We start from the raw sequence: 22,039 nt of genomic DNA on the forward strand, positions 1-22,039 counted from the left end.
TAGTTGAAAACAGTGTTCTTATTTTTTCCCTCTTTGCAGTACACTAAAGTCTACAACAATGAGTGTCAATATGATTTCACAGCTATTCCTAATAATGTAATAGGTTTCCTTGTTAATATTAATTAGCATAGAATTATTTGAACGGTTTATTAATTAATCTATTTAATACATTTGTTTAATTAGACCTTGTATCTGTTGCAATTCACAACTTATCTTACACTAGATGTCAAATGTGAATAGTAATTTTATCAATTATTTATATGTATACAATTTGTAATCAAGCAGTAGTTAATTTATTTATTTATGCATACATTCAAGAGATTCTCTTGAGGGAATACTGTCAGTTTAATTTTCACAGACTACGTATAACACGACGCTTTTTTCCAGGTCATAAGAACCTGCTTTTAACAGTCCTTGATTTCATCCAGAAAATGTAATAACTGGCCATTTTAACGATTGTGTCCTTTCATGTCTTTCACGTTTTTATCTCACACAGTTTCTGTGTAAAGGTGCCAAGGTCTCAGGTGATATGACACTATAAATAAAGGCAGCAGACATGTTACATCACACCTCTTGCCGCTATATATGAAGTCACAAACAGATTGCTTTTCAGGGAGCATCCCAAATGATCAGTACTGCACACATCTGAAAATAGGTATGCAGGATTCTTGCAAACCCTGAAGGGGAAAAATGCCATACTGACATGATACGGCATGTCTTTTACAAGCATGAGAGTTCACACAGAGGTCACCTCTGATAGACCACAGTAGGTAAACAGTTCACCTCCTTAACCCTTTAAAAATTCCAAGGGGTTGCAGGCAGTGCATTCGATAGTATGTATTTAATTGGTTGAGAATAATGATGTTGAATGATGGAATTACAAATTTAAGGAAAAAAACAGAGAAGAATACAATTTTTTTTTTTTTTAATATTTTTAATTACAAAAATTAGACATCTGTACATATTTAACCCAGCCACTGCTCCTTGTCCTCCTTGTGCTTCACTATAACACACAACATCATATAAATAATTTATTTCCCCCTGAACCTCTAACATCCCTTTACACTCTCATTTACATGCATTTGTTTATCTCATATTCTATGAACAGGACATTCAATTATTCCCCTCTTATTACAGGATTACACACTTCACAGTTAACCTTTAAGGCACTGTCAGGTACAACAGTCTTCACAGGACCTAAAACGACAAAGTTAAATCTGAGAATGTCACCTTCATCATAGGTTGTTTAAGGAAGGCAGTTATCTTCCTGAATTACATGCCACTTTCTGACATTTTATACACAATAACCCTTGTGATTTCAGCAGAATATTCTCAGTCAAAAATTTGCCCGCAGAGCCATTTCCTAGGACATCTGCTGGTCTAGAGAAGAGGATTCAAGCTCAAGGCCTCTCAACCATCTGAGTTCTGCAATGCATATGGAAAACTCTGTCCTGGTTTACAAATGGATGCAAGTTTTGTGAACTTGAGATCCAGGTCCTGGAGAAGGTCTGTTTTGAATTCATTTTCCAGAATAGGGATGGGATCCAACTCGGGGTCTGAGGAATCTTTCTCCCCCTCTAGAGCGTAGACATGTGGCTCATAGTCAAGCCTGTCACTTGAACTCCGGAGTTTTTGCAGGCTCTAAGGTGAAGAATTAGAGTGGGCAGTTTTATTAAATGACAGTTTTTGGAAACAATTTTCATTTGTTGTATCATACAGATTTCATATAGTTTGAATATCTTTACTAACATTTTGAATTGCCCATTGCACCATTATGTCTAGCGACGTGGCTTCAAATGCACCTTCAGCATGGAGCTTGCTCATCATTGATTCCTAAAATGGATGAGCAAAAATAATACTATAGACTTAAAAAATGTTTTATAATAGACCATGACCTTTAATAATGGAACATATGCCAGCAAATTAAAATGCCGTAAATGTAAAGCTGATTAGAACAGAATTACCTTCCTCACAAGAGAATGAGTTGTGACCTTTCTGAAACCAGCGTGACCTCCAAACATGGCATAGGAAGGGACATTCTGTGGAAAATCATTCTGATCGTTTGTCATTTGCTGTATATGTACAATTTTAGATGAAATCAGTGTAAGCTTGCTCACGCTCACCATTTTATTATCCAGTGCTGAAGTGTTGGGGTTCTGCATGTGCGATGTGTCCGTGTAGACCAAGTGACTGAGCGCCTCTACCTGTGAAATCATAAACAATCAAAAATTGTGTCTCACGGAACATCCCATCACTGGTCATAACTAAACAGTATCTCTAATGTTTACATTAACGATATTTATTAGGCCCCCTTATCTAGAGCAAGTGTCTTGCTTAGGGACACAGTGGAGTTTGAACCTGTGACTTTATTGTCTTCTGGTTCATAAGCAGGTGTGTTACTCAGACACCCCATGGGTGCTAGTGACACAACTTGCTCAGGGAAACCACTGTACCTTGCAGTCAGTTCCAGGTCCTTCGGTATTAAAACTATTTTGATAATAGTTGCCTTCTTCCTGAAATGGGATGAAGCTTTTCTTGTTTTTACAAGTGATTAAACTTGCAAGCAGCAGTACAACTATGAAAACAGACACAGAAAAAATGCATATTGTTTTGAATCTTCACCTTTCAATTGCCTTGAGATCAATACATCTGCATATATAATACTTGCTAATGACTGTGATCTTATCACAACATTTAGAGACTACTCTTACCCAGCAGCAGCAGCAGTGCCAGGGCGATTATTCCAAATGCACCACCACCTAGCCTAGCTGATGAGGCCATGCGAACAAGGCAGCTGGATGAGGCCACGCAGTCACATACAGTGACAGACAGGTTGTGCAAGGCGTAGTGCCCCTGGCTATCAGAGATCTTCAGTGTCAGCATGTGATGTCCAGAGAAAACCATGTTCTCTTTCACGAGACTTACTGTGGTCCCTGTTTAAGGAAAGAAAGGCTGTATATTAGGTTTTATTTTGTTTTTATAATGTCTGCATTTTATATATAATGTATGCATTTTATAATGTATGCATTTTCTTTTGGTATATGCATGATCTTTTTACTGTACCATATGAAGGGTCAACCTTCCATTTATTTGTGGTGTCTCCGACCAGTTCAAAGTGGAAAGGGTAGCTATACGGCGGCAGGTCCAGATCATAAGCAGAGATGTTGGCTGAAGTGGGTTCATCCGACAGGCACATGTACAGTCTGCTACTGTTCAGCTGGGGAACGTTATCATTCTGGTCCATCAGGAAAATGCTGAGTGTGCCAGTGGCCGTCATCTGTGGACTACCTGACAGTTGGGAGAAGCAAAGGGACATCGATCAGGGGGCCAAGAATGGAACATGGAATTTGAAATGAAAAAGGAATAAAAATGACTTATTTACCATGATCAACCGCTAGTAAGGTTACAACGTAAACACTGTCATTCACATGAGGGCCTTCTCTGTCCAGGACTTTAACTGTGGTGACTTCACCAGTCTTGGCATCCACAGATACCCAGCTGTTGGGATCGTCTCCAAGCTGGTAGCTAAAGATAAAAAAAAAAAATAATTAACCTCAACAATGGGACAAAATTGTTCAGCACATTTGGCTATATGAATTTTCCTCAAATTGACTGTTGTCCTTACTGAAATTGGTTAGAATAAGTTATGTCAGGGTCCACAGCAGTGAACTTCTCCAGGAAAGCCCCTATGGGTGTGTTCTCATTCACTGTCACACTCTTCACATCGGGGTTGAATATGGGTGGGTCGTTTACATCGTCAATAGCAAAAGTGAGGGGAATGGTTTTGGACTCCAAATCCTTAATGACCTTCACATCCCATAAACCTTTTTCTGGACGACTTTTCACCTGACATGAAAAGTAGGGCTCTTCATTCTCTGCTGAGACCGATATGTTTCTCACTGTACCTTTCTCAAAGTCCAAACCCTGGAGAAACAGAAAACTATTGTGTGTTTCATGAACGTTAATGAGAAATCTGTCCTAGGAATTTTCTTGAATTTTATCTTTCAGTGTTAGAAAAACGGAGGCAATTTATATTGTAACTATATTTTTATCATTTGAGATTAAACATTGAGTACTAATGAATTACTCTGATAAAATAATTTAGCGTACCTTTTTAAGAGTTAGAATCCCTGTATTGGTTTCCAGGTCAGTTGTGATTTTAAAATTTTCATCTGTGTCTCCATGAACGTTATATTTAACCCTCCAGGCTGGCGTTCCCTTTTCGTCTTTGTCCATGACCGACAGTCGTAAAACATCAATACCCTGTTCCCTTTCCTTCACATGAATAGGGCCCTGAGGAGAGAAGGGAAGCAGCATGATGAACTTGAAATCTTACCCATGAACATCTGCATTAAATCTCCAAAATTACTCATGTTTTTAAAAACGAAACTAAAACAAAACATAACTGTTACGTTTTACGCTTGTCTGGGGTGAACTTATACACCATATAGTTACATGAAGCGATGTTTTTGATTTTTAATACATCCTTTTTAATGTTGCTACATTGTACACTATCGTCTTACTCTGTTTGCCAATTTTTGCCAAATTAGGTTAAAATGAAACCATAATAAGAGACATAGACCTGTGGGGTAACTCTGATTAATAGTTTTGACATTCTGAGCATGCCAGTTCTTTTTTTGTTGTTTGTAAAACCACATCAGGCAGCTCGGTTTTTTCTTTTCAGTCGTGTCAACAAGGTTTCACCACACAGAATATGAAAAACTGGTTTTCACTTACAGCCTGGCCTGTGAATTCAGGCTGATGGTTGTTTTTGTCACGGATTTTTACTACGACTGTGCCTGTGCTTGAAAGTTGCACCTTAGGCCCATGGTCCTTGGCCTCAACAAGAATCATGTATTTCTGAACCCTCTAAACAGAGAAGAGGGCCCGCCGCTTGTTAAAATGGTATCATATGTATTGCATTAGTAATTGTACAAATAAATTGTCTGGCAGCATAACGCTGCTGTTCTCACTTGATAATCCAAACATCCTTTGAACATGATCACTCCACCTTCTTTTTTCTGTTCTAAGAAGAACTCAACATCCCGGTCCTCAGGAGTGACTGAAACAATGCGCAGGGTGAAGGTTCCATTAGGAGATTTGTTGTCATCTTTGTCTTCTGCTTTCACAATGATCACTTCAGAGCCTGAGGATGAATGATAACTTAGCAGTTAAGAGACTGCAAACACTGCAAAAATGATGCATGTTTTACATTTATAGCATTTATCAGACACCCTTATCCATGGGCAGTTACAGTAGCATCAGAGATCGTCCCCTGGGAGACACTCAGAGTTCAGTGTCTTTCTCAGGGACACAATGGTAAAAAGTGAGTTCTTGAACTTGGGTTTTCTGCTTTATAGGCGTGTGTAACATTCACAGCGTATCGCATGTGCAATGTGTGCCTGAGGTCTTAGGACACACAATACAGTTTTAACCGTCCATTTAACTGAGCTACTTGGTAAGCAATTCTTTAAGAACTTTGGTTTTCGTGTGGCAGAAGATTGCAACATATCGGTTTTGCTTGTAAGCCTGTTTTTGTGATTTGCCAAACACTTAACTCAACTTAATTCAGTCGTACCACGGTAATGCTGCAGGGATATTTCATGTACACATGCATTGTGACACTTTACACTTCAATGCGCTACAGCCAGACACATTTTGGAAACCGTCATTATTAGGACAACATGTGGCCGACGCAGAACACGGCTTGTTTGTTTTTGTGAAGTTTGCACGAGGAAAATCTTCATTGTTAAAACGTAACTGAACTGTGGGTCGATACCGATGGCCAATATCACTCACCTTGAGGTTTTGATTCATCCAGGCTTATTTCAAAATTTGCTAAAGTAGGTGCATTGTCATTCACGTCTGTAATGAGCACCTCAACTCCCAGCCTTGTGTTCACTTTGCCGTCTGGGTCCAAGGCCTCAAACCTAAGCTTTAGCCATAAATGGTAAAAGAATAAATTAGGTGGCATAATTTATTTGCATTTTCTCTCAAGCGTCATATTTTTCTATCTTTTGAATTTCTTTGTGCTTCGTTGCTCATCATGAATATATGCAAAATAATCAGTGTCATTTACCATTACTAATATATTTCCTACGGATCACTTTTTTAGAACTACAACTACATAAATATGCAAATTCAGAAAATATGTAGCTTACCTTTAGCATTCTGCAGGTCTCAAAGTCAACTTTCTTCAGCACACTTATTGTGCCTGTAACTTGATTGATAGCAAGGACACCCAGTGGCTCCTCATCCACACCACTTCCATGGATTAAAAATGATTGCAGTTGTTTTTCCACCACATTAATCTGAAAGCATATACACTTCACATAGTCATTTTAACACTGAAGGCTGTAACTTTGTTCATCACATCAGAGACCTATCATCACATTCCAATTCAACCTTCTCATCCAATGCCGAGCAAGTATGCAAGCACCAAGGTACAAACCATTATTCAGAATACTTTTAGAAACATCTCAAAAATAAATACACAGATGTGGAGAGCAAAGCAGATGCAGACATCCTGGTTCGCACAGTGAACTTAGAACAACAAAGACATCCGCCAACCCAGTTGTCTGTGAAGCTCACCTGTCCAAGCACATAAGGAAAGGGACCAGGATACTCTTCTTCAATCTTGAAGGAGTCAATGATCCAGGCTCGTTTCTGACGGACCATGCCTCCTGACGAGGCAGCGCCAGCAAGTCCCTATCAACACAAAGGGTCAGCATGCAGATAGTATATTCAGACAGTATGCTTGCTTTTACTTATATTTTAATTCAATCTGTACCAAATTTATGTTTCCTGTATAATATTGACTAAAGAAGCAGCAGTCCGATAAGGAGGTGTTGGAGACCCATGTCATACAATAAGTGGCCTTTTACTTCTCCAGTCCTAGTCTTCACTTGTTCAAAAGTAGTAATCAAAGTAGTTATCAAAAGTAGAATTTTTCAAGGTAAAACTGCAACAACAACAACTACCACTAATAATTATCATTATCATAATCATAATAACAACATTGGCTTACCATTATGAGTATGAGATATAAAGGGGTTGTCATTTTACTCAAAGATTAAAAATTAGTCCAGTTTTAAAGAAAATCTCCTCCAGGACACTAACTATAGTGGACACAGCAGTGAGCAGGAGGGACTGCTTACGCGGAAGAGCTTTATTTGGGTTGTGTGGTGTCGTCAAAATCAACCCCTCCTACCCCACACTGACTGCTTTTTCTCCTGTCCTGATTGGCCACTGGAAAGCTCCTGTGCACCATGGTTGCAGAGCCTGAAGAAAAAGATCAGCAGACTGACAGAGGCATAGGATTATAAACGAAAAGGACAAAAATGAAAGAAGTACATCTCTCTAATCTGTTTGGTTAATTACCTGAGATTACGTTCATGGGAATCCAGACAAACCACACACAGCTACCTCCGTCTGGTGCTCAGTGCAGACCAATTACATGCAATAAGACATGAGGATATATTTTCACTCAGAGTTTTTTTTTTGTTGCATATATGCCCATCAAAATCACTGATGATTCTTTTTATTTTTATGGTAGTTTTATTTCATTAGATTTATTATCACAGGATGAAAAATGTGTCTGTGTGTGTGTATACACTGTTTCTTTTGCAGCCTAATGCATGTATAAGTACACCACAAACCTGTCTCTCAAAAACCATGTCTTCTGAAAACAAGGTGTCACTCTAGTGAAACCCTGAAGAAACCAGCAGAAAGTCTGAGGAATATTCCATTCTAGGGCTCTACATTGACTAAAGGGTTTGGTCATGTTTATTCAGCAGTGCAATGTTAAGCACGCTGGAACAAGTTCTGGAAGCATCCTAAGCGAATAGACAAATTTGGAACACTGCCGTACGCGTGAAAATAACTCATCGGTATCCCCTGCCTTTTTAGAACAATCATTTCCTGTACTGTTCTGCTGTTTGACAAGAGTAGTCACTAGTTGATCCTGTAAATCTACAGTTATTAAATAGAGATTCGAGCTTTATTTTGCATGTATGTGAAACATATTAGTTTGTGAGATATGTTCTAAAGTTTGAATGGAAGATGAGCAGATATAAATCCATTTCTTCTTTGTGTGGCATGACATTTTCTCACAGTGTGCATCTATTTGTGTTTTTTATGTAATTTAAATTGATTACATTTCATATTTAACTATTTTCATTTCACACCCTCAGCCTTTCTGCCCACGGTCACCTTCACCTGCCTTCTGACTCCAAGTATTCAACCCTAAAACCACTCTGACATCTGTTCTCTGTCTGGTCTGCTGTTACCTTGCCTGTTTGGGACCTCATCCCTTTAATTTTCTGTCTGTTTTACACGTGCATCTGGTCCTCTGTCCCCTGGCGTGACATTTTAAGTATTTATAATATTTAGGTTATAATTTATGGCATTTTAGCAGAGTGACTTACAATCAGTAGTTACAGGGACAGTCCCCCTATCTAGCACAGGGACACAAACCAAAAATTTTAAATGTTAACTGAAGGTGAAGTGATTGTGATACACAGCACAGCACACACTGCACACAATGAAATGTGTCCTCTGCTTTTAACCTCTGCTTTTTAACCTCAGCAGCACCTCAGTGGCACCTTTGCGGATCGTGATTCGAACTGGAAACCTTCTGATTATGGGGGCCGCTTCCTCAACAGCTAGGTCACCACTGTTATGTATTTAATTAACTTCCACGTAATAGCTGCCCAGTTTCAACTGAAATCCATTTCCTTTGTATTGCTGAGTCTACATTGTGAATCAGCATCCTGACTCAACCGCACCTCCCCCAACATCCGACAGTATGACAGTAGAATGTGCAGCGGCAGTTTTATTCCAGAGAACTGGAGGAAAAAATGTTCTGACAAAACAAGACATATCCCACTGAGATGATGTCTACATCACGAGTGAGTAAAATAAATGAATAAGTAATAATAATAAAAATATTATTAATATTCAGCCCATTTATTTTTATACCACTTTTTAATCAATTCCCAATGGGCTCAAATGGCTTTGTGCACACAATTATTACCAAAAATGGATGAGTAAGTGTTCCATTAAGTTATAAAAAATACAGAGATAATCAATGTGTGGTAAATGAATGCAATCAGGTGAAGCACATCTGAATATGATGACTATAATGTAAAATGCATGTATGTAAAATATATGCAAATTAATGTGTCATTAACTTTTCATTCTTCCAGACATGTACGTGTGAAACACATAGAAATTATTAACAGAGTACATAAATTATGTTATTAGGCTAATACATTTAATTAGGTTTTCAGGAAGGAAGTCATCAATGTTTTATTAAAATAAAGGCTTTTCTTTCCCTGTTTATATTGCATTTGTACATGGAGGTTAAAGTGAAGTGAAGACCATCCTCTAACTTTAAATCCTAAAAAATATTCTACTCTTCTGCTGTCTACCCAAAATTCTTTAGGCAGAAAGTACATTTAAACACAACAACACTAGACACTAGAGAAAGTAGAAAATCAGGTGGTGCAGAGTGTGACCAGACAGGAAGTGAAGCCAGTGGAGAAAACAGAACACCAGGAACTAAACCGATCTGAGGGTCAGTATGTTACAAAAAGGAAATTTCACCCTGACACTTGAATTTAAAGTAAGTAAGAGCACTGATGCCCAACAAACATGTCAAAAGTGTCTTCTTGTATGGATAAATAAATTATTTAGTTCACATGCCAATGATGGAAAAGCTTGTGTAAATAAAAGGAAATGTGAGGAACGCAAATGCATTTTTTTTCCATTAAAACCATCAACATGAATAAAACACACTACTTTTGACCACGATAACATAAAGCACACAAGTTGTAGAATTATATACTAATAGACTGGATACCAAATTCTTAATGATTTTTTCAATAACTATATCCATACAAAAACACAACAGTGTGGTTTTTAAGGCAGCATCAGCAAACCAAATTCTTCACAAAATTCACCAAAAAATCTTTTGCTTACTCTAGAGCAGTAAGGACATGATTTGAACCCACAAAACCAGTCTTATAAATGCATATACAATGGCAGTTTTAACTCCAAATAGTTTTTAAAAAATGCATTTTTTCACATATTTACCCTGTGCTGTATTCACTGTAGTTTTGATAAGAGGACTTTGAAACTCTTTGCTTCATGTTTGTACATGGTCCTGTCACTCAAAAGGAAGGTGTGTCTTGGAAGGCATACCTGAGGAGCAATGTAACACACGCGATTCCGAATGTCTTTTTTTATTGCTCAAAACTAACCCCCCACACAGGAGTCGTCAGAAGATTCAATGCAACTTGAAGTCTAAATCCACCGTTATCATGTAGTCTGAATGTCCTTCAGCATAAAAAAGTAACACTTTATGTTGACAGTAAAGGCACGTATCCATGAGATTCTGAGTGCAAAGGTACTGTGTTGAAACATCCACAATAGTTGCACTGGGTGTAGAGATAATGTTCCCTTCCAGAAATGTAAAAAAAGTCTGTTGTTATTTTAGTGCTTTGCAGATTTTTTGTCCAGGTGCTGCTGGCATATTCCACCAAGGGCGTTAAACTTTGGGCCAAGGTTCTGGAGAAAGTCCAGATCGTCTCCGCAGTTGCTTAGCGACAGCTCGTCCAGGGAATGGCACCTGCTATCACTGCCTTCATACGCATACTCATGTGGCTGGAACACAGGGTAGTCTGCTGGATCCGCCCCAACAGCATACACAGCTCTCTGCAGAGCAAAAAAATGCATAAAATATGGGTTTCATCTGTTTTACAATCTATTCCAGATTGAAATGACTATTTTATTCCATGAATAATCTGAATTCAGGAAAAAAATACACTTTCTTAACTCAAGGAATTAAGAAGTCAAATTCTTTTATTTGGCATCAACATCTGAGATACGGATTTGTCTCGTCTCTGCATTTGATGCCAAAATCTATCATAAATTTTGTGGCATTCTTATGTTGCATTAAATTGCCACAATGTATGTTATAAGACCGTGCAAGCCATTTCTTGCAGGCCTCTTTGTTTGAAGTATACCTTGAATAAATACACCCATAACGTCTAATACCCATCCATCATGTTGACATAATTAATACCATCTATTTTGTATGAACTACCCACAATATGAAAAAAATGCTACTCTGTTTGACAAGCAGTGGTGCGTAAAGCGTTGGGCAATCAAATGGATCTGCATCATCATGGTAAAGGGGCACGGTTCAGGGATATTCTCACACAACACCCGAGCAAAACCTGTTTTTCTATTTTCTATTTTTTTTATACAGTGGGGCAAAAAAGTATTTAGTCAGCCACCAATTGTGCAAGTTCTCCCACTTAAAAAGATGAGAGAGGCCTGTAATTTTCCTCATAGGTATACCTCAACTATGAGAGACAAAATTTGAAAAAAAAATCCAGAAAATCACATCCTCTGATTTTTAAAGACTTTATTTGCAAATTATGGTGGAAAATTTGTATTTGGTCACTAACAAAAGTTCATCTCAATACTTTGTTATATTCCCTTTGTTGGCAATGACGGAGGTCAAACGTTTTCTGTAAGTCTTTCCATGCAGATCTCCTCTAGAGCAGTGATGTTTTGGGGCTTCCGCTGGGTAACATGGATTTTCAACTCCCTCCAAAGATTTTCTATGGGGTTGAGATCTGGAGAATGGCTTGGCCACTCCAGAACCTTGAAGTGCTTCTTACAAAGCCACTCCTTCTTTGCCCGGGTGGTGTGTTTGGGATCATTGTCATGCTGAAAGACCCAGCCACGTTTCATCTTCAATGCCCTTGCTGATGGAAGGGGGTCAAAATCTCACGATACATGGCCCCTTTCATTCTTTCCTTTACACGGATCAGTCGTCCGGGTCCCTTTGCAGAAAAATACCCCCAAAGCATGATGTTTCCACCCCCATACTACAAAATAGGTATGGTGTTCTTTGGATGCAACTCAGCATTCTTTCTCCTCCAAACACGACAAGTAGAGTTTTTACCAAAAAGTTCTATTTTGGTTTCATCGGACCATGTGACATTCTCGAATCCTCTTCTGGATCATCCAAATCTCTAGTAAACTTCAGACAGGCCCGGACGTGTACTGGCTTAAGCAGGGGAACACGTCTGGCACTGCAGGATTTGAGTCCCTGGCGGCGTAGTGTGTTACTGATGGTAGCCTTTGTTACTTTGGTCCCAGCTCTGTGCAGGTCATTCACTAGGTCCCCCCGTGTGGTTCTGGGATTGTTGATCACTGTTCTTGTAATCATTTTGAGATCTTGTGTGGAGCCCCAGATCGTGGGGGATTATCAGTGGTCTTGAATGTCTTCCATTTTCTAATAGTTGGTCCCACAGTTGATTTCTTCACACCAAGCTGCTTACCTATTGCAGATTCAGTCTTCCCAGCCTTGTGCAGGTCTACAATTTTCTTTCTGGTGTCCTTACACAGTGGAGTTTGGACTGTGACTGTTTGAGCTTGTGGAAAGGTGTCTTTTATACTGATAATGAGTTCAAACAGGTGCCATTAATACAGGTAATGAGTGCAGGACAGAGGAGCCTTTTACAGAAGAAGTTATAGGTCTGTGAGAGTCAGAAATCTTGCTTATTTGTTAGTGACAAAATACTAATTTCCCACCATAATTTGCAAATAAATTCTTTAAAAATCAGAAGACGTAATTTTCTGGATTGTTTTTCTCATTTTGTCTCTCATAGTTGAGGTATATCTATGATGAACATACTTTTTTGCCCCACTGTATAATAAAACTTCTACCAGTATTAACTTTTAAAACACTTTTATAGCCAGTGAAACATTCGCTACCATTAGTCAATGTCAGGCGGAGATATACTTCTTTAGCTGCCACTAAAACATGAATTTATCAAATAAAAATAAATGAATAAAAAAATAAATAGATATGAATGATGAAATATCTTATGTTAAGGAACATATGATGTAGATAATGTCTGGAATTGTGAACTTAAAAATAAGAATGTGACCTTTTAAATTGATTTTATTCACTGTGAACCAAAACACTGGAAACTGGGCAACAAGCAGTGGTCATTTCTTACTCTGCCAAGGTGATCTTCTAGGTACCGTGCAGACATCATGTTGATGGACCTGGAAAATGTTGCTGATCCGTTCTAAGACATGAACAAATGAAAAAGGAGACTCATGTGACTGCCACAGATCTGCTGAATGGAAAACTACTGCTGAAGTTTGGGAAATAGCACACAGGTAACAGATAGCATACAACAGAAGCAAGTAACACAATAAAACCAAATTATTATGACAAGATTAAAGTAACAAGACTAAATCATTTGTACTCATAGTAACCGAGAACAAAATAACAAGGGCAAAACAAACAAAAAAACTATTCACAAATACTATAAATGTATTTACTCAAATGTGGACAAATGGACACGTGGACAAATGGGTGGTAGAAGCCTAGTGGGTAACACACTCACCTGTGAACCAGAAGACCCAGGTTCAAATCCCACTTACTACACTACCATTGTGTCCCTGAGCAAGACACTAAACCCTAAGTTGCTGTCCCTGTCACTACTAATTGTAAGTCGGTCTGGATAAGGGCGTCTGATAAATGCTGTAAATGGAAATGGACAATACTAGTGACAAGTGGGGTGGTAGTAGCCTAGGGGTAACACACTCGCCTATGAACAAGAAGACCCGGGATCAAGTCCTGCTTACTACCATTGTGTCCCTGAGCAAGACACTTAACCCTAAGTTGCTCCGGGGGGGGACTGTCCCTGTAACTACTGATTGTAAGTCGCTCTGGATAAGGGCGTCTGATAAATGCTGTAAATGTAAATGTACTTTACTCAACAAAGAGGGTTTATTAGCAGAATCGACCAGCAGGGTGAGCCAAACACAAACTTTCCACTCTAGTACCGGAAGCAGTAGGCCAGGTATCTCTCTCTCTGTTTGTTAGGACTTACCCTCATGGTGTTACTCCGGAATGAGTTCCAGGCTTGGTACTGTGCCTAAGAAACAACACAACAAACATCAGGAATTCTCGAGTCCAACCTGTTTCCCATCCAGAAAACCTCACACACGTCTTAGTTGTTGTCTATAATTAACTTAAGTGCACAATAATGATGGAAGTGTAATATGCAATTACAAAGAAATCTGATTGAAGTGGCTGTTGTCTAACCAGCTCTTACTTGTCAAACACGTGATTTCTCAGGTGAGAATGTGTCTGTACTTTACAACCTGACTCAATCAGCATAAACACCTCGGGCTCCTCCGCCCTTACTTGCCTTTGTTTGCAGTAGTTCAAACCTGGTGGTGTCAACACTAACACCGGACAAACACGTAAACCGGTTGCAGTATTTGTCAAACTATGTTAGTAATTCTGGTCTGTGGCTGCACGGTCCGGTGTTCATGAGATGTTATGTATGGCAAATAGGCGAAGAGTTCAGGGCTTTTAGCGTTTTTGCATGTCCAGCATGTCTTCTTCAAATTACTGTCACTCACCGGGCTCTGCCCATAGCCTTGAAACGCTCCATTGGTTTGTGCTTCCTGTGAAAATGAGATTAATAAGTAGGCGGAGCTATCAAATATTATTGGATGAAGAATAATTCAGACACTAATGCAGATAATTTAAATGCTTTCTTTTTCTTTTGGAAAATATACTGGGCCGTTGAGAAGTGCCCTTTACTTACAAAACTTTGCCTCTGGCTTCTGAACATGTCAAAAGTGTCTTCTTGCATGTCACCTTTGATGCTATGGGCTGACATTTGTGCCATCTGGCAGAGGAAAAGTGAAATAATTAGTCAAAGCAAAGTTGGCAGATGGCTTTAGCAAGTGGTGTACAGTAACTTGGTTTAAAAGCAGTAGTGAGCAGGCACAGACACGCACAAAAACACTTGCCAAACCACCAAGTACAATGCTGTTCCAGTGACATGTTGCTCTTGGCTTCACCACCACCATAGAATATATATTTTTGCACAAATGCTCTTGGCATTTGGATTTTCTGGATTATCTGATTAAAGAAGACCTCCCATTTTACAGTTTACTCTTTGCATCACATGCTGCAAAGTGGCCTTTGATGATATTGTATTATGGTTACTATCAAAATACCAATAACCCCATAGGGGCATGATGGCTAACCTGCAAGCCATGTTGCTTTATTCCATCTGTCACTGCAAAGTCAGGACTCATGAGGAGAGCAGGTTCTGCCTAAGGAACAACAGAAATCAGGGGTGTGATGCATGAGAGAAAAGTGACAGATTTAAGCTCAGGCTTATGCACATTTTGTTGAGCGAGCTGCCAAGTACCACATTCATGTATGCATGTATGTACATGCACGCACGCACACACACACCTTGCAGGCAGAACCGCCTCCTTCCTCGTTGTATTTGATGAGGGTTTGGTGGCCCTCGTCCTGCAGACTCACAGGCATGTGCTGGAATTCCTTCGCCCCACACTCACACAGAAAGATGAGGCATAGCAGCACTGCCAGAAAAGCACAGAGAGCAGAACACACCAAACGTGAAACTTTTTCAATTGCGATCATGGTAGAAACTAGTCAGTTCTTTTCCTCTGTGAATATATTTATTTATGATTAAATAACAAAAAAAAGGTGTATGAAATATAATGTAATATCAAAGTTACACACAATGTTGGGGAAATGTTATGTTATCCTTTCTTCTTTAATATCAATTTAAGCAGATAATCATTTACTGTAATCATTTATTTCCTGCAACTATATATTTTTAACTAGTATATAGGTCTGCTAACTAGTATAAGGTCTGCCAAATGCCATTAATTTAAATAGCAACTAGTATATTACCAGCTATTTAATCATACATGATTGTGACATTAATCATATTTTTTTCTGCCTGAACCTTAAAAAAAAAACCTTGAAGGTTTCAAGAGTGTAGCCTTGCAGAAAGGCAACACTTAAGATCTCTTGTAGAACCTGTTTACAACCATCAACACCAAGAAATGCTGACAGAAAATAGAAAGTTTCACTCTCTCTGTACTTGTACTGTCTTCTAATATCTACTGTATAAAAGGAACAGACTCCCTGTTCCTCTCCAGACAATCCTGTACCGCCGTGTTGACTTGTCTCCTTGTGCAAGAATAAAAGCTTTCTCAAAAAAAATCTTTCAAGGTATGCTGAATTTGGAATGCACGAAACATCAGAGTTTGTGGGAAAAGTAAAGTAAATTGTGTTTGATGCATCCCAGCACAACATTAGTCACGACACTTACGTAAAAGCAGCAGCAAACCCACAATCAGGGTTGAAACTCCAGGTCCACTCAGGCGGGTGGCAGTGGGCAAAGGTTGACGGCAATGATGTCCCAAGCCACAGTCACACACCGTCACCAGGAGCATGCTCTCTCCCGCCTTGTTCTGCTGGTCCATGATCTTCAGTGGCACCTCATAGTTTCCAAAGGCCAGGCTCTTCAAACTGTACAGAGTGGTGTTCACACCTTCTCCACACAAAAAAAAACATGGACATCATCAGCAAAAAATCAGACCTACATGCTTTTTATCTGAACGGACAGGGGCCAGTTGACAAACTAAGTACCTCCGATACAAATAACTGATGGCGGTGTATTTTAAACAGTGACACAAAGGGCATCGCACAAGAACAGTCGTATTTGCGTTTGCTCACCCGTGGCAGGGTCAAATTTCCACCGTTTCTTCAGGTCCTCGTCACCTCCAACGGAAAAAGTGAAGGGCCCACTGTAGGGGGCGTCGTCACTGTCCATTGCAGAGATGTTAACGCCATTTACCTTGTTGGCGCACATGATGGTGTTGTTGTTGAGCAGGACTGGCGCGTTGTCGTTAATATCTCCCAGATGGATGTACACAGTGCTGGTGGCTGTGGCTGGCGGCTCCCCTGTGAGAGACACACATAGACACACATTAAATTAATTTGTTTCCTGAGCAGAAATATGGAGAGAGAGAGAGAGAGAAAAAATGCATTACAAATCAGCACAAACAACATTGTTACTGCTTGGAAACATATTGGGTATTTTTCTGGAAAATCTTGCTTTACCCTACTGTGCTACTCACGCAAACATTCACTAATGAATGTTTTAATTGAATTGTAATTAATGTTGGCTGCATAGAGCATTTAAGATGCAAAATCAATGACAAAACAATGAGTTTCTGAAGAGCACCTTAATCCACCCACCGTTGTCTATTGCCAGGACCTTGACAGTGTAAATGCCATCATGGACAAATGGGGATTCGTGATCCATCTTTTTCGCTGTGGTTAGAGCCCCAGTCTTCTTATCGAGGGTCAGCCAATGAGCACTATCATTCACAAGCTCATACCTTCAAATGTTAACACAGCAAAGATGTCAAGGAACTATTACACAGTCAAGTGAATTTAGAACAACAACAAGCGAAGACATTTTCCTTTATCAAATAGAATTTATCATATGGTGTAAGAAAACATTATTACATGTGGACTTCTGTTGGTTATTTGGTAATAACGTCATGAGAGGAAAGGCTCAAATATGTACATACATCTACTTAAACTTTTAAATATTTAATGGTGAATACAAATGATTTAAACTTGAGCCGGCCAAGCACTATTAAGTTCTCAGTAGTGATTATGTTTGAAATTGGTTTGTTTGACACTGAACTGACACTCAGAAATACACAGAAAAAAAGGGATCAAGGTTCTCTATGAAGATCTCAGAAAGGAAAATGTAGTTTTACACAAGCCAAGAAGGTCTTTTGGATTGAATAAATTACTGAAAATAACAAGATCATAATTTGAAACATTTGTACATAATGGGTTATTGATGGTGAACAAGCCAAAGTGTGTGTGTGTGTGTGTATACACATATATATATATATTCACCATATGATAAATTCTTGTATTTTAAAAATAATTAAGATGTAAGTTGCATAATCATTCCACCCCATACAAGGAACAGGAAAACCGATATTTCCTACATACCAAAAATAAATCATACATCCTAAAATTGATCTATTGAGCACCACCCTAGTGTAACAGTGACACACCTGATTTTGTCGATGTCTGAATCCACATCTGTCACTTTTGGAGTGTAAAGAACTTTTCCAGGGGCTGATTCCTCCTTTTCATAGGCGTTGAACTTTGTCTTCTCGAACACTGGCGGATCATTGACATCTTCTATCTTGACTGTCACGGTTGCAGTTTCGGGGGCCGGAAGGTTCGCTGGTGCCACACGTACCCATTTATTGCAAGAGACAAAGGGCTCCTCATTCTCCACCGATATGGTCAGGTTAACCACTGAAGTCCTTTCATAATCCTTGCCCTGAAGACCATAGACAACACACTGATATAACAACATACGGAACAACAACGGAAAAAAAACTGCTTTTTTGGCGGGTGGTATTTACCCTAACAACTGTCAGAACCCCCTCCAAAGTTTTGGGGTCTGTTTCTATCATATAGTTTCCTTCTTCATTTCCTTTGATTATGTTGAACTTGGGGTGTGATGCTGGAGTATTTGGCGCGTCCTTGTCAAGAGCATGTATTCTTAAAATTTCACCAGTTACCATTTCTTTCACTTTGGTGTCATACTGAAAATGAAAAAAATATAAATAAATAAATGTCTGAACCAATAGTGGTTCCATAAAATGTTTTAAAATGACTATACTATATAATATTTTGACAAACTCACACTTTTTTGTTTGAAGATTGGCTGGTGGGAGTTGGAGTCTTCAATGTTGAGGGTTATGGTAGTAGTAGAGGACAAAGGTGGAACACCCTTGTCCTTTGCCTCAACCAATATTTTGTAAATCTTTTCTTTCTGAAATGCAGAAATATTATGAACAACATCATTTAATTAACATCAATTGACAAGAATATTCAAACTGATCATCAGTTTGACACTCACATCAAAGTCAAAGCAGCCAGAGTAGGCCAGTTGGCTCATTTTGGTACCAGGCACCGTCTTTAGGATGATTTTAGGAGAGGGTGGGGTCTGAGACACAATCCTCATGGAAAACATAGAGTTATCGTTGCCATCTTCATCATTGTCATATGCCTGTAGGTTAACTGGCAGTTCACCTGTGATGAATCAAATTACATTGGATTACATTGGAAATGGTGTATTACTCTAGTATAATACATTAACACATGTATGTTGCATAAGTAGAAAACTAATACAATAATTATATTACAATACATCATTTTACTGTATATAATTAAATGTACATTATTTTACCTTCAGAAATGCTCTCTTTCACGGATGCCACCAGGTTGGCTGGGTTAAATTTTGGAGGATTATCGTTTATGTCCTTAACAGCCACATTAAATGCAAGTGTTCTGTCCACAGGTTGTTCATTTGTGTCCAGTACATCAAATTCAATCTGACAATCAAAAACAAAAAGAAGCTGTGAGAACTTCCAAAATTCAAGGATTCTTTAAGGTAGAATCACTCAGTACAGAAAGCAGGTACATCAATATATTTATGTACAGCATTCTACTTACAAGGAACGTGGGGTATTGTTCTCTGTCAACTGGTTTGTGTACAATGACTGCTCCAGTTTTTGGGTTGATGGTGAAGACTCCTATCGGTTCCTGATCCACACCCATGCCCTTAATCCGAAAGTGGTGCTCATCACCAAACTTTCTGTCATTGAACAGCTAATTTAACAAAAGGAATTAGAGAATTAATGTACATAACTTTACTTCAGTAGAACTGAGTTCAAAGCACAAACAGAAATTAACAATTGAATCAAATAATCCCCCCCAAAAAACTATTTATTAGTTTATTTTCTGAACATTAAAAAGGGCTCCATCACCTTGGTGGCCTCTCTCGGGTAAGGTCCTGGACTCTCTTCTTCTAATTCAATGGTGGACAGGACCCATCGCCTTTTAAATCGCCTCAGTAGTCCCTTCATAAAAGAACCAACATCCCTTTCTTAAGTGATCTTTAGCTCTCTTTGCAAGTTCAGCTTTGTAAACGGTTTGGTAAGTACCTACTTTTGTCTCGTGGTCACTTCCTTGGCTCCATGCCGAAACAAAAAGCTGATTAACATGAAACACAATTTTATAAAAAGGTTATTATAGAAATATTTTTTTTATGTAATATGTAAAAATCCATGCTGAAAAGACATTGCTTTTCAGGCACACGTCTGAAAGCTCAATGGACTTTTAATAATGCAGGTTCCTGAAGCAAAATGAATGATTTGTTTTAGAAGCCATATTGACTTCAAGAATTCAGTAATGCAAATGCAAAGTAACACAATCAGACAGAAGACCATTACATAACCCTGGGGATCTGAAGTCAGGACATGAAGATGTCCACATGGAAACGTCCAAATAAATAATGTCCACACTTGCCGTGTTAAAGTCACCTTATGTGATGGGATGAGGTGTGAAACTCTTTGTGGTAACGTGTTAGCCACGCACACTTTAAAGTGGGTTTGGGTCCAGGGGTGAGGGCTTTTTCTTTTAGAAAAACACATTGCGTATTCGTGTGTTTTGTCAGAATGCTTTAAATACCTCATGCATACTTCAGCAATCAGTCAAGCAGGGTTATGAATCACAGTTGTGAACCATACATTCAAAACAAAATGCTGCTGAAGAGGCTGCTGCTGTGGCTTGTTTTGTTTTTTTTTTATTTTTATTATGAATATAATGTAAATGAATTCCAGATGTAACCAAAGAAAAGCAGTTCATTGGAGGCACAGAAGTTCAGGCTGATTCTGAGATGCAGCATTCAATGATAGAGCAGTATAGAAACTGGAATGAGCCACAGGCACACAGACAGAATCTAAAAAAACTCCCTGGGGGTGAAACAGGCAGAATGTAAGTTTCTGGCCATCTTGGGAACAGATAGTTACACAAGACAAGGCATGAGGTGCAAACCAACAGGCTTTCAGTAGCATTGCAACCTGAAATGCCCACAGGACAATATAGCTTCCATTACATAAAGGATTCTGACTCTTGTATTTTTACATGAGAATTAATGTTGATTATCAGGATGTGCATTATTAGAAGAATTAAACGATGTTGCAGCAGTTTGATCACAGCTGACTGAATGCTATCTTTACATTATTGGTGTTGCAGCGTTTTGTGCACTATCGTTGCATTGCTGTCATAAGCATTTTTATAAACATCGGACTACAATGTTTTAAGACAACTTAAATCCCATTACTTTCATTGTTTACTCCAATGCTAGTAGGCATTAGCCATATATTTCAGGGCAGTGTGAATTGTATACCAATCACAATTCAAATATACAGTCACTACAGCACATAGTAAAACATATGTTTCATATCTTATTGAATATGAAAGTAAATGTAATGTATTTTCCACAACTAACACCCCGAACCTGCTTACGGTGCATATTCTCTTTACAAAGCAGAACTGGCGGGTAAAGTAAGTGTTACAATTATTTTTAAATAGTTAGAATTATATCGAACAGCTTTGCACTTACACATAGCAAAATCAGGAAAAGGACGTGGTTCCGCATCTCCATGCTCCCCACTTGGCTTCTAGTCTTCGAATGTCAGAACCGAGACAGTGCTCCTACCCACAATCCATTTCCACAAGGATGTTCTCTGGTTCACAGCACGCCTAGGGGACTTTGTGGGTGTGTTTATGCATGCATGTGAACCCTGACAAGCCGTAGTACCCTCGGGTGACATAGCAGGGTGTGGTTAGCTTCTATTCAGGTGTCCAGTTTCAGAGAACCAGAACAACCGTGCTCAGTTTTGTTCTTGAGTTTTATACAACAAAAAGAGCTTTCACCCTCCACAGACATGTCCACGCAGATGTACATTATGGAATGAGACCGTTTCAACGTATCTGAAATACAGAACAATTCAGATGTCACAAGATTCTTCGAGATCAACTGTAAATTCCCAAGTAGCAAAACAAAGGCCTAAAGCTTAAGCTTGTTATGTTAATTGCTATTCTGAATTGAACAAACACAACAAACACAACTCAGCCACAATATCCCAAGCATATTTGACAGTATGGGGACAATGCTGTCCATAGGTTCATGGCCTGGGAAATAACTCACCTAACTGTGTAACTATATTGTATTTGCGGAAGTAAACAGCTACTGAATTTAATAATAGCATC

At 38.9% G+C, this 22,039-nt stretch overlaps 2 protein-coding genes across 4 annotated transcripts; both read right to left on the reverse strand.

Moving 5' to 3' along the window:
• Positions 1-973: 973 nt before the first annotated feature.
• Positions 974-7,451, reverse strand: cdh26.2 (cadherin 26, tandem duplicate 2). Of its 3 annotated transcripts, XM_028994534.1 has the most exons (17): positions 7,381-7,451; positions 7,158-7,281; positions 6,592-6,708; positions 6,162-6,311; positions 5,800-5,935; positions 4,974-5,146; positions 4,738-4,869; positions 4,111-4,293; positions 3,626-3,924; positions 3,383-3,525; positions 3,064-3,288; positions 2,712-2,933; positions 2,454-2,575; positions 2,124-2,204; positions 1,965-2,039; positions 1,750-1,833; positions 974-1,641 (listed from the first exon to the last, which is right to left on the reverse strand). In XM_028994534.1, exons 3-17 carry the CDS (start codon positions 6,676-6,678, stop codon positions 1,411-1,413), a joined length of 2,343 nt encoding a protein of 780 aa, XP_028850367.1. In that variant the 5' UTR covers positions 6,679-6,708; positions 7,158-7,281; positions 7,381-7,451; the 3' UTR covers positions 974-1,410. The 3 variants fall into 3 exon arrangements, with proteins under 3 accessions (XP_028850367.1, XP_028850365.1, XP_028850366.1); XM_028994532.1 differs by lacking the exon at positions 7,381-7,451 and having other exon boundaries at positions 7,211-7,279; XM_028994533.1 differs by lacking the exons at positions 7,158-7,281; positions 7,381-7,451 and adding an exon at positions 7,028-7,137.
• Positions 7,452-8,966: 1,515 nt separating this feature from the next.
• cdh26.1 (cadherin 26, tandem duplicate 1) lies at positions 8,967-21,532 on the reverse strand. Its single transcript, XM_028994531.1, has 19 exons — positions 21,390-21,532; positions 19,931-19,975; positions 19,750-19,842; positions 19,436-19,591; positions 19,170-19,314; positions 18,840-19,012; positions 18,624-18,752; positions 18,340-18,522; positions 17,980-18,254; positions 17,138-17,280; positions 16,613-16,840; positions 16,206-16,427; positions 15,314-15,444; positions 15,100-15,168; positions 14,652-14,735; positions 14,464-14,508; positions 13,926-13,970; positions 13,041-13,112; positions 8,967-10,716 (listed from the first exon to the last, which is right to left on the reverse strand). The coding sequence occupies exons 1-19, from the start codon at positions 21,429-21,431 to the stop codon at positions 10,495-10,497; spliced, it is 2,502 nt and encodes an 833-aa protein (XP_028850364.1). The 5' UTR covers positions 21,432-21,532; the 3' UTR covers positions 8,967-10,494.
• Between the last annotated feature and the right edge of the window lie 507 nt (positions 21,533-22,039).

Source organism: Denticeps clupeoides, chromosome 10, assembly GCF_900700375.1.
Source record: "Denticeps clupeoides chromosome 10, fDenClu1.1, whole genome shotgun sequence".
Taxonomy (NCBI): Eukaryota; Metazoa; Chordata; class Actinopteri; order Clupeiformes; family Denticipitidae; genus Denticeps; species Denticeps clupeoides.